Source organism: Sparus aurata, chromosome 21, assembly GCF_900880675.1.
Source record: "Sparus aurata chromosome 21, fSpaAur1.1, whole genome shotgun sequence".
NCBI classification, from domain to species: Eukaryota; Metazoa; Chordata; class Actinopteri; order Spariformes; family Sparidae; genus Sparus; species Sparus aurata.
Genome location: NC_044207.1, coordinates 32,185,950 through 32,198,717, shown reverse-complemented (window position 1 = coordinate 32,198,717; position 12,768 = coordinate 32,185,950). Strand labels below are relative to the sequence as shown.

At 44.1% G+C, this 12,768-nt stretch overlaps 2 protein-coding genes across 7 annotated transcripts in view; both read right to left on the bottom strand.

Moving 5' to 3' along the window:
* Nucleotides 1-1,480: 1,480 nt before the first annotated feature.
* On the bottom strand, nucleotides 1,481-4,318 carry LOC115572104 (tripartite motif-containing protein 16-like). Its single transcript, XM_030401920.1, has one exon. It carries the CDS (start codon nucleotides 3,834-3,836, stop codon nucleotides 2,154-2,156), a length of 1,683 nt encoding a protein of 560 aa, XP_030257780.1. The 5' UTR covers nucleotides 3,837-4,318; the 3' UTR covers nucleotides 1,481-2,153.
* A 2,141-nt stretch (nucleotides 4,319-6,459) lies between these two features.
* Nucleotides 6,460-12,768, bottom strand: part of rasal2 (RAS protein activator like 2) — a 57,544-nt gene continuing 51,235 nt past the window's right edge. For 4 of the 6 annotated variants that reach the window (XM_030403021.1, XM_030403023.1, XM_030403022.1 and 1 more), the window contains 6 exons: nucleotides 12,045-12,244; nucleotides 10,730-11,693; nucleotides 10,460-10,597; nucleotides 9,619-9,821; nucleotides 9,101-9,188; nucleotides 6,460-6,760 (listed from right to left, as the gene is read on the bottom strand). In XM_030403021.1, the coding sequence (XP_030258881.1) occupies nucleotides 6,593-6,760; nucleotides 9,101-9,188; nucleotides 9,619-9,821; nucleotides 10,460-10,597; nucleotides 10,730-11,693; nucleotides 12,045-12,244 (1,761 nt within the window). In that variant the 3' untranslated portion in view covers nucleotides 6,460-6,592. Of the gene's footprint in view, nucleotides 6,761-8,702; nucleotides 8,734-9,100; nucleotides 9,189-9,618; nucleotides 9,822-10,459; nucleotides 10,598-10,729; nucleotides 11,694-12,044; nucleotides 12,245-12,768 lie in introns of all 6 variants that reach the window. The other 2 variants (XM_030403019.1, XM_030403020.1) reach the window with 2 other exon arrangements.

Genomic DNA, 12,768 nt, shown 5'->3' with positions numbered 1-12,768 from the left:
CCCAGTGAGCCTTTCTCTAACCAATTCTGTTAGTGCTGGTAAAGCAGTCCTAGACAGAACATTTTGAAATTCACCCCTATCCAAGAATCTTGTGATGTGTATAATTTCTGATAAAAATAATTGGAAAGCATTATTTATTTCTATATTATCTCTCAAATGTCCCTTTTCTCACCCTGTATTGTGGAGACCAAAGTTTGAGCTTGTTGTTGTTTCACTCTTTGAGCCAATAATTTCCTGCTCAGATCTCATGTAGTTTTGTGTTAATGCACTCAGTGAACTACAGTTGCTGTGTCTCAGTTCACAGACAAGACTTTGAATACAAAAACATCCACATCAATATTAAAACATTCAGTTGTTTCACCTTTAACCAGTCGATCAATAACTCAAGTTGTCACTTTACTTTGGTATTTCTAGTTTCCACTCCACATTTATCTGATAACTTAAGTTTCTCGTCACTTTACAGATTACATTTTTAAATGAATTTATATTTTCATCAATCAGATAAAATCAGTGAAGATTGATCAGCTGACTCACAGTTTTTACATACATGTAAATATATGAATATATATTGTTGCTCAAGTAAAAGTTCTGAGTTACTTCATTACATTTTCACACAGTGTGGATCAGTTTGGACAATGATTTAATGATGATTAAGTTTATTGATCCCTGTGGTGCTAACAAAGTATTTATACGGTGATCAAACAGAAGAAGAAGAAGTGTAACTGAAACTGATGAAGGTAAAACAGGTGAAGTGTGCGTTGTCGCACATGGGGCACCATAATGTGTGTAGGGATACTTGTCATAGCACTCACATTGAAAATGAGTTTGACATTAATGATAAAGACTTACATCGGCCTCAAACATGTTCTGATCTAAAACTGTACAACAGGTAAGCTGAGAAGCTTTAACCTCCACTACATCTCTGGTCAGCAGGATGACGGCGCCCTCTTGTGTCCTGCATCAGTTCTCACAGTTCACTTGTTAACCTGCTGTGATGTTCACTGCAGGAAGACATGTGGAAACTTCACTGAGCCTTTGGCAGCTTCAAACAACATCAGTAAAGACACATTTAAATATATGGAACATCACACTGTGTCACTTTGTTCACAGGAGTCACAGCCTGGAACACTGATGCTGCATTCAGGTCACACGGGAAAGATGGGAGAGAAGAGTTTCACCTTTACAGATATTATTCACATCAGCTCTCAGCTTGTAAATAGTATTTAGGAATGTGACATTTGAGGGTTTTTAAGTTCTCTGACTTCTAGAATTATGATCCAACAACGTGGAAATACTTGTAACCAAATGTGAAGAATAATTTATTCACTTGATGATTTTCTGACGGCTTCAGCTCTGAACATGAACTGTGAACTTTGTGGTGTTTCAGGAGGAAAACTGCCTCAGTTATACTCTCATATTAGTGTCACATGTTCTCCATCAGCTCTGTGTGAGACCCTGGAATGAAGACGACAAGAAAAGACTTTGTTCATGTTGGTTTATTCATGATGTAAAGCTTCAGTTTGTTCACACGTCCCATCAGTAACGTCTGTTCAATGACTCTTGTTCAATGATTTCACTTCATCCACACAATCAGTTTGTTTGAATCTCAGCTACGTACAAGAACATAATAAATGATCTTCCTCACATATTATTGAATTTGTGTGACGATCGGAACAACGACAGCTTTTGTTCTGCCAAACAAATAAATGTTAATGTGATTCTAGATGAATTTAAAAGTGTACAGAGTGATGAGAACTAAATCTGTAGGATAAATGAAGCTCTGCTGCTTTCTCTCTTTAGACTCATGCAGTGGAAGAGAAACAACAACATGCAAACACATCAGTACAAATATTCAACACACATTTAGAGCACAGAGAAGTTTATATCTTCATGCAGACAAATGTCAGTTCAGCTGAACAAAAGTCATCATGAGCAGTGAGAGCCTCCATGGTTAAACAGACACAGCAAGGAGCGCCACCTAAACACACTCAGACATTTACACAACAACAGATGACAAGATGTCAAAGTACCGCCCACAATGTTTGATTGACAGGTGAAGACACAACACAACAATCAGCCACAAACATGAAGACAGAATAAGTTTAAGAGTTAAAACTCAGAATTTAACTCACTGTCCCTTAAATGACTTCTGTCTATTTGACTTTACTGAACTCAGCAGTGTCACCAATAGAATAATTAACATAAACTCCAGCATAGAGAGGCTGAGTGAATGTGGTCTGGACTCTGTGGAGGAGAGTCATGGTTTCAGAGACGCTGTAGAAGGACAGAATACCTGCACTGTGATCCAGGTACACTCCAACTCTGGAGGACCGAGGACCTGAGACGGGAGTGTAGACTTTGTTGTGATAAAAGTTATAACTGTCATTGCCACAAATTAATGACCAAGATTTGTCATTTCGTCCAAACAAAGATTCACTATCTGCTCTGCTGATATTCTTGTATGCGACTGCTACATAAACTCCTCTTCCTCCTCCTCTCCACTCCACCTCCCAGTAACAACGTCCAGTCAGACTCTCTCTACTCAGGACCTGCTGATAGTTAGTGAATCTGTCTGGGTGACTAAAATAAGACTGTTGTTGATTCATGTTTGTTGCTTTTCTGTTCCCCTCAGATAATAACAGCCATGTATTTGCTGTGTTTGGATCCAGTGTGATTTCACTTGAATATCTTAAGAATCCAGCTCTGGTCTCGGGCTCTGGTTGTGGGTTTGACAGTAAAACATCCACTTCAGTCACTGTCAGTGAGATGTTGGTCCATGTCTCTCTCAGGACGTCCTGTAGTTTGTCTCTGAGCTCTGACACAGCTGCTGTCACATCCTCAAAGTACTTGAGAGGACGGATCTTGATGCTGGATGAGTGTGTAGACTCACTGAGTGCTGACAGTGAGGGGTAGTTGTGTAGAAACTGGTTGTGATCCTCTGTGTGTGAGAGCTTCTTCAGCTCAGCGTCTTTCCTCTTCAGCTCAGTGATCTCCTGCTCCAGCTTCTCCTGAAGCTCTTTGACTCGACTCACTTCAGTTTCCTGCTGGGATCTGACCTGCTGCTTCACATCAGAGCGTCTTTCCTCCATGAGACGGATCAGCTGGGTGAAGATCTTCTCACTGTGCTCCACTGCTTTATCAGCAGAGCCATTGATGGCCTCCACCTCCTGTTGAAGCAGCTTCACATCTTTCTCTCTGTCCTGGATTCTCTGCTGGATGTTGTGTCGACTCCCCTCCAGCTCTCTCTGCCTCTCAGTCCTCTCTGCTGCAGCTGACACTGTGTCGTGGCCTTTATGTTCGTCCACAGAGCAGAGATAACAGATACACTGCTGATCAGTACGACAGAACATCTTCATCACCTCATCGTGACGAGAGCAGATGTTCTCCTGGAGCTTCTCTGACGGCTCCACCAGCTTGTGTTTCTTTAAAGGAGCCACAGTATAATGAAGCTGAAGATGTTTCTCACAGTAAGATGCTGGACAGGATAAACAGGACTTAACTGCTCTCAGTTTCCTCCCAGTGCAGACATCACAGGCCACATCTTCAGGTCCAGCATAGCAGAGATCAGCAGGAGCAGCTTGGAGTCCAGTCTTCTTCAGCTCCTCCACTAAATCTGCTAACATGGTGTTTTTCACCAGGACAGGCCTCGGTGTGAAGCTCTGCCTACACTGAGGGCAGCTGTGGGTTTTCTTCTCATCCTCTGTGTCCCAGTAGCTTTGAATACAGTTCATGCAGTAGCTGTGTCCACAGGGAATAGTCACCGGATCCTTCAGTAGATCCAAACAGACGGAACAGCAGAACTTTGCTCGGTCCAGCTGATTGTTTTGCTGCGCCATCTCACCTCCGAGTGTCAACGACTGTCTGAGATTCACTTTCTGATAACTGAAACTGGTCTGAGCTCTGATCTGAACAACATGTGTTTCTGCAGTGAACGGGGCTCGTCAGCTCTCTCACTTCCTGGATACACCCATTTTCAAAGTGCAGATCTGAAGGGGAGGGAACAAGGAAATATAGTGACAGAGTGGAGCTGCTGTGTTTGAGAGCAGGAAGAAGAGGGAGGGCTGATCCAGCTGTGCTTCATTCCAGGACGAGCAGCAGCTCTGTGACTCTGGACTTTGTTCTGTTGTTTACAACGAAGCCTCAGTTAAAACCTGCTCCACATTTGAGAACATCAAAGTCTTTAGTTGTAAAATATTTCTGGGCTCCTCAGGCTTTGCTGACGGCTCCATAGTTCTCTAACTCTTCCTCAGATTCTGTCCAGTTTTATTTTCCTGCTCATAAAAACAGTCGACCTTCAGCAGGGAGTTATCAAACCAGCCTGTCATCAAACATTCAAGTCTCTGGAATATAAAGTTCTCATGTTTAATGATTAACAGTTCTGCTTCAGAACATCATCCTGAGTCAAACTAAAATCATCCATCCAGATATTTGTTGTCACTCTGAACCCAGAAGGACACAAATGAACCAGATCAGCTGCTTCTGCTGTTCATGTGATGATTTATATGAATCAATAAATCAGTAAAGTGGATAAACTTTAGTTTGTTTCCTCGTGTGATCACAGCCAAACGTTTGATTTCCATCATCGTGACATTAAAATGATTTAAGGCTGATAACTGTTGATGTGAAAGTTTCATCTTGAAATAGAATCGTCTTCAAACATCGTCAGCTGAACTTCAGCAGACGGACGCATGAAGTCACATCAGGACAAAAGAAACAGAAGACTTTGTGAAATGAGCGCAGACACCTGAGATGATCCTGGAGATGTTCTGAAACACGACGAGAAGATTCCTCAAAGTTCAACATGAATATAAAAGTTAAATTAAAGTCAGTCAGCTGTGAAACGTTAAAACCAACTACACTCGTCAGAAACACCAGCCGAGTGGAAATAATATTCTTTTAATCGTTCCAAACATCAAAACAAACCAAAAAGAATCCTGAGACCTGCTGGAGAAAAAGTTTACCACCATATCTTTTGAGTTTTTCTCATGTTTGAATGTGGAGTGTGTGCAGTACGGAGGACAGATGCTGCCAAACTCAAAAACACAGAAATGTCTTCATTAAAAAGATTAAAAGTACGGAAGCCCCGAGACGACCGATGATCCATTTTCTAAATCCTAAAAACAAAATATTTTCTCCTTTTGAAATAAAATGTTTCACTTGGATTCAAACGTTGAAAGAAAAAAAAAAACTGCCATAAAGAAAAAAAAGAAGTTTTTTTCAAAGTGACATTTTTTCGTCGCATGTGGAACGAAAAGGAAACAGTTTTTATAACGACGTGTTTCAGTCTGATGTTTGAAGATTACTGTCACTATATTCAGTTTAAAAGCTCCAACATGTTGAAAATCCATCACATAAAACATTTCTCAGATGTTAATTTAAACTTCTAAACACTTTTTAATATATTGATTTATAGATTTTAGCCTTAAAAGACGTTAATGTCAGATTAAATACCGTTTATGTGGTTTGTGTCTTTCATAAAGTTAATTTAGTCGTTAATCTGAAGGATTGAGATGATTTAATGAGCTGAAGGATTTTCGTCTGTTAGACGTCTGAAATCTGACATTTCAGCTGCTTTTTAACACTTCAAGGGATTTAAGGAATACATTTATAGATTTAGTCTGTAATAAAGAATAAAAAAAAAAACGTAATTTTGCAAAATAAAATGAACAAATCAACATTTGTCAAATATTTTCATAGAGTTTTAATTATTTTTAAAATTCTCTTCATATTTTAATGGAGACGACTTCATCTTGTTCAACTTTAAGGGAATTTTAAATGAACCCCAGAAATGTTTTATATATTACAGTTGATGAAATCTCATGTTAAAATAGATCAGATGTTTCGTCAAAAACCCAAAAGACTTCCAGTTTATAACAAAGAGGATTGAAACCATGAATCAATAATCCAAAGTGTTTATTGATGGTTAACAGATTTATTGACAGACGTTCAGGCAGCTTTTATTCTCAACATGTGGACAGCAGACAGGTGTGACCTTCGACCCCGATCCTCCAGGAGTCTGTTCAGTAGATCAGCAACAACGCGGGACGACGGCGGCGTGGAGAATAAATTAAAACCAGAAACAACTCGTCAGGTAGGAAAAAAAAAAAAAAGCTCCACTCGAAACTCAAATCAAAGTTTTTCAGCCTCGACGACAAAAAAACAGAAGATCGAAATAAAAACCTTAAAAAAGTCAGTTAGAAAACTCGAGTGTGTTTTTTTTTAGTTTTTGGTTTGTTTCTTCTTCACTGTGCTTCTGTGACGCCACACACACACACACACACACACACACAGACACACACTCTCACACACACACACACACACACACAGACACACACACACACACACACACACACACACACACACACACACACACACACACACACTCACACACACACACACACACACACACACACACACACACACACACTCTCTCTCTCTGTACACTGAACAGATCAAACCTTCAGTATTTACACTCGTATTTATAGATTCTCTTTAAATTCAGACTTCTCGTTGTCACGGCAGCAGCTGGAGGCGGGGTGTGTGGGCGGGGTTAGACAGTTTAAGCCCCGCCTCTCGTGTCCTGCTCAGCAAATCAGCAGCTGCTGTTCTTGAACTCTCCGTTCTCAGTGATGGACAGTTTGGTGGGGTTGGTGGGTGACAGGCCGTTGCGGAGGTTCGGCGTGCTGTAGCGCTCCTTCACCTGCGTCAGCGCCGCCATCAGCCGCGAGTTCGCCGCGTCCAGGGAGTCGATCCGCTTCTCCTGATTGGACAGAGAGAGAAAGGGGGCGGGACAGGAAGTCAGACTGAGGGGTTTGAAACAGATCGAGGCGTCGAGACGATCTGTCGGGTTAAAAACACGTCGCAGCACAAAGTTTAATAAACTCGTTTAGAGATGAAGAATAAAAAAATCAAATATTAAATTATTAATAAAAAGCTTTTTTAAACTTCATAGTTAAACGTGTAACGAAGGGTTTAATGTCAGAACTCTCAAATAATTAAAGCTGCAAATTAATGAGATCTTAATGAATTCTTATTTAGGTATAAAGAAGTTTATTAGTATTAAATGAAAATAGAAACGAACAGACTGTAAAACTAAGAGGTTCTATTTTTTACTCAGTTTAAAAAAAATGAAATATTAAGGAACGTTTAAAAATGATCCTTTTGTCCACCATCTTAAAGAGGAGAGAAAATGATTTGGATCAGAACTTAAATCAGCAGAGAAAAATAAAACAGGAACAAATAAACGAGTTTAAAAAAGTCTTTAACCTACAAAATAACAAAACATTAAATTAAAGCACAAACTGGTGGAAAGTCTCTAAAATGTTCCAAACAGCATGACGTCATTTTACAAGTTTTTCATGTAAATGAATGAAGATATTTTAACAGCAGATAATGAATTCAGCCTCATTCTCTCACAGTTGGACCTGTATGACATCGTTACATCTGAGCACATTTCAGACTTTAAGGTGGAAACTAACCAGGCGTTCAGTCTGTTGTGACGTGTTTCTGACCCGACAGCAGAAAAACGTTTGAAGGCAGCTAAAAACTAAACAGCCAAAAAAACTGAAACCAACAAAAAGAAGGAAAACGTGAGACTGAAGCTCCTGAGTGACTCTGAACAGGGCGAGCTCGTCTCTGCCGGAACCTCCACCACTCATTTCAACAGAAAACAGCCTGTTCACACCTGAAACATCTGTCCTGAGTAATCTGATTACACATGTGACCACCTGAAACAAAACCAACCGTCCATCACTGAGACACACAGACTCCATGTTTCTACTCAAAGACGGAAACAAGTTCATGTAGAACATTTGCTGAATGAACAAGAAGGTCCAAATAATGCAGAACGAGTCAGAGACAGAGTTTCACAGAGTTTATAAAGTGTCTCCAACTCAACAACTCACTAAACTGACACATTTGTTAAGGGAGTCTGGGGACTTTCTCCACGGGGACAAAGAAGTAGCCTATATTGTAACTGTTTAGTGTCTTTGTAACATGTGACATGTTTAGATCAATAACATGTTTCTTCTTTCATAAATGGAGTGTAAATGGTGAAATCAGTGTAAACAGTGTGTTCAAACAGCTGATCAATGTTGGCAGTATCGGCTCCTTCTTTGTCCCCAGACTCCCTTAACAAATGTGTCAGTTTAGTGAGTTGTTGAGTTGGAGACACTTTATAAACTCTGTGAAACTCTGTCTCTGACTCATTCTGCATTATTTGGACCTTCTTGTTCATTCAGCAAATGTTCTACATGAACTTCTTTCTGTCTTTGAGTAGAAACATGGAGTGTGTTGGTATCAGCTGTAATCAGATTACTCAGGACAGATGTTCAGGTCTGAGCAGCCTCACAGTGGACCGGCAGTTCTGGTGGGTGTTGGGGGGGCAGCAGCCAAACAGAAAGGAAAGCAGCTCAGAGCTCAACACACCGAAACACCAGCAGCAGCTCAACCGAACCGAACCGACCCACTAGAACCTGTCGTTACTTTGTCACATCAGTTACTGTGACATCATCGTTAAATACAAACATAAGAGCACTTAAATATTGATCATCAGGTTCTATTAGGAACAAACATGCAGTCCATCTGCTCTGTGATTGGCTGATCAGGTGTGTTGAAGCTCGTGGTTGACTGTGTGTTTTTTTCTAAAACCAGCGTGAGGGGGGGTGGAGGGGGGAGGGGGCGGGGCTTCAGTCACTACTTGCCTGATTGGTTTATTTGACATCCGTTACTGACCTGAAATCAGTGGAGAGACGATGAGACAACAGACGGCTGCTGATGTTTATCAAACCGCACTGACCTGTAGTCAGCTGATTAAAGTCCTTCATCACTTCATTATGTAACTCGTTAACAGTATTAAGTTTCCTGTCAGGCGCTAAAAGATCCATTAATGTGAAAACTGAATCTTAAATTCATAACTTCATGTTTCTTCAGGTGTTGAACCAAAAAGTCTTCAGGACAGCTGCTTTTAATAAAAGTGTAAATTAATGACTTCACCTCTGATGTTAAGAGTAAACCTCCAGCAGGCCCTCAGGTGTGTTACAGGTGTGTTACAGGTGTATTACAGGTGTGTTACAGGTGTGTTACAGGTGTGATGTCGTACCTGAGCGTCGATGATCTTCTGCTTGGCTTCGATCACCGCCTGCATCTCTGCGTGGTCCCGCTTTAACTCCTCCTCCACCGCCATCAGCCTGAACACACAGTAATCAATCAATCAATCAATCAATCAATCAATCATCATGAACGTGTTCTGCAGCTTTAAGACTTCACACCTGAGCAGGTACGGAGGCCTGACACAGACAAAACAGTGAAGACAACTCTAAACTGTTTTACATCAATGATGCCTCTGATCAGAATATTGAAACGATGAACAAACACATTTTTACATAATCATTCAATAATTCAGTGTAATGAGTAACAAATTATTTTAAAAATACTAAAATATGACCGAAAATGCTTCAAATCTTCTTACACTGTCATTTAAATGACTGATTTTGTTTCAGGCAGTAACCAGCTGATAAATGAGTGTTTGGACCGGGTCGTACTGACGGCACCGCAGTCGTTGTGTTGGGGTGTGTTTGTTGTCAGTGCCTGTGCAGCCCAGCCGGGTGGAGTTTGTACCTGCAGATGATGCTCTTCATCTGGCTGTCCTTCTCCTCCTGCTGCCTCCTCAGACGCTCCTCGCTGTCCTCCAGACGATGTTTGTATTCCAGCAGCAGCTTCTGCATCTGCTGCTCCTGAGCCAGCAGCCGCCGCTCGTACTCCTCCAGGCGCCGGCCCGACACCCGCAGGCGCTCCTTCAGCCGCGAGATCTCCAGCTCGTACTGCAGGAGGACAGGAAACATCAGCCACCAACAAGGAGTGAGGACGAGTCCCGAGAGCCGTCAACACGTTCATCAACACGTTATCATTTTTATAAAACTACCTGTTTCTTTACCTGGAGACAGTTTGTGAAGCTGCTCTGGTCTGAACTGTATCAGGTGTAAATCATGTTATTAAGTCTCCACTGAACTTCCTGTCAGTCTTGTTCATTAAGAAGTGTTCTGTCAATTATCTGAGTACACTAATGACATGGATGGAGGACTAAATCTGCCCAAATCAAAAATAAATCAAATGTTTCATAAAAGTCATTAAATGCACCACAGATGACATTAAAAACAAATGTGGGCCTTTTATAAAATGTAACTTAATTATGATTTTTTATCTTTATATACATATTTATTAATATATTTTTTAATTTTGGCAGTTTCAGTCCTCCGTATAAGGAGGTTAATTACACATTAATGAGTTTTTTTAGATTGATAGATAACTTTATTAATCCCCGAGGAGAGATTAGGTTCAACTTCAACTCTGAGTCATGACAAATCAAATTTGACACTGAGGCATTTCTCACTGGACTGACTGGATGACATCACCATCGTCCAGGTGTCGGAACACCTGTCCAGGTGTGTGTGCTCCGTACCTTCTCCGTGTTCCTGCCCTCCTCCCTGCTCCTCTCTCCTCCCTCCTCTTCATCGTACTGGCCGTTGTTGAGCACCCAGGCCGCCGTCCTCTCCACCGGAGACATCGCCACGGCAACCGCCTCCACGGGAGACGTCACCTGAACACAAACCAGTGACATCATCACACACCTGCGCTGACATGATGATGAAACGTGTACAGAGACAGAAGCTTAAATTTGACAACATGAAACACGTGTTTCACTTCCTGTCCAGGTGTGCTGCTGCTGTACCTGCGGCGGCTGCTTGGAGATGCTCCTCGGGGGCGGAGCCACATTCTCCACAGAGCAGTTGGACGGTTGGCGGGGGGAGTGGGTGGTGGTGGGCGTGGGCTCCGTGTTGGCGCTGCTGCTGCTGCGTAGCGAGGCGCTGTGAGGAAGGGAGCGTGGTGTCTTGGCCCCGCCCCCTCCCCTGCTCTGCTGCTCCACCTTGACGATGTGGGCGGTGCCCGCCGTCGTGCTCTGTCGGGGGATGGCGACGGCCGTGGCTGCGCCTGGCGGGAGGTCAGGCAGAGCGTGTCGGCGCGGCGTGGAACATTCCTCGCTCTGCGTGCTCCGCCTGCTGCCCAGCTCGTCCAGGCTGCTGTTGGAAGCCACGCGACCTTTGACCCCCACCTGGCTGCCGAAGTCATCGGAGTTGCTGTGGCTGTTGTGCGAGCTCTCGGTGCTCAGGTTCTCCGAGCTGGAGTCGTGCCGCAGCGAGTGGGCGGAGTGTGTGGACAGGCTGTGGGCGGGGTTACTCAGGTGGTACACGGGATTCTGGAAGGACAGCGGCTGCAGGCTGCGCTGCTGGCTGAGCGACGGGTGCAGCGGCCGCCTCACCTGCGGCGCGCTCTGCGGCTGACCGTCTCTGGGCGGCACTTTGATCTGGTGTGGCGCCGGCTGGGGGGTGAGTGGGTTGGAGAGGGCGTAGTTCAGAGGGGGAGGGGCGTGTCCGATGGAAGCCTGTGAGCCCGCCCTGCTGAGGCGTGGCGGAGCTTCGTGGTGTGGCATCGGACCTGCCGGGCCGTGCAGGTTCTGAGCGTCCTGCAGGTCCACCAGAGAGATGCTGCGACCGTTGGGCAGCACGCCGTCTCGCTCCTCGTGGTCAGAGAAGCTGGTGTGGGCGGAGGGATGCTGCTGAGCCAGCAGGGGGCGCTGACCTCGGACATACCCCAGCTCACTGACCGGAGACTGCAGGCTGCGGACCTCACAGTGGCTGCACACACACGCACACACGCACACACACACACACACACACACACACACACACACAGTAAATATCTGGTTTCAGGGTCTGTAATCTGATTACACAGCAGGTATTAGTTACTGCTGGCTGTAGGATCCTGCAGCGCCGCCATCAGGCCACTGTGTGAAACTTAAAGTCGAACAGAAAACCAACAACAAACACTTACATTGATAATATTACAGTTAGAGCAGATTATTGATTAGCTGAGTTTACTGACTGAAGTTTAAATTCAAACCGCTCGTTACGGAGCTGTGACATCACTTCCTGCTTCAGACTAATGTGGCCGTGGCTCTGTGTGTGATCTGGCAGCTGATTGGTTACCTGTCGGCGGGGTCCTCAAAGATTCGCTGTAACCCTGACGACAGGCTGCCGCTGATGTTGTGGGCGGAGTTATGGTCCTGGAAACGCCGCAGCTGCTGCTGGACGGGCGTGGGAGTGGCCAGACAGCGAGAGATGTCACCCAGAATCCTCGGCAGCGGGCCCAGCTTCGCTACGGTGGCCTGCAGGAAGGAATTTTCACCCTGGAGTTGCCGTGTGTGTGTTTGTGTGTGTGTTTGTATGTGTGTGTTTGTGTGTGTGGATGGTTTGAATGGAAGCACCAGGATGCAGTGGTGGAGGTGATGGTGGGAGAGCGAAACCAACATGGTGGCAACAGAGAGAGTCGGCCAGACAGGAAGTGAACAGCAGGAGGAGGAGGAGGAGGAGGAGGAGGGAGGAGGAGGAGGAGGAGGGAGGAGAGGGGAGAAAAACATGAGGGAAACTTAATGGAAACAAAAATGAAACCAACTAAAACGTCATGCTTCTACTGAACAGAACCACATCACACAGAGCAGAGCCATGCTGAGACTGAGCTCCGACAGGTGAGACAGGTGAGGCACAGCACTGCCGGGGGGGAGGGAGGAGGAGGGGGAGGGGGAGTTCAGGCCATGCTGTGAGGTTCAGCCACGCAGCGTTAATGTGGTTAAATGAGCGGAAGTGACCTTTAATCATGTTACATCACACACACACACAGCACTCAGAGTAATTAAGTACATTTACTCAGGTA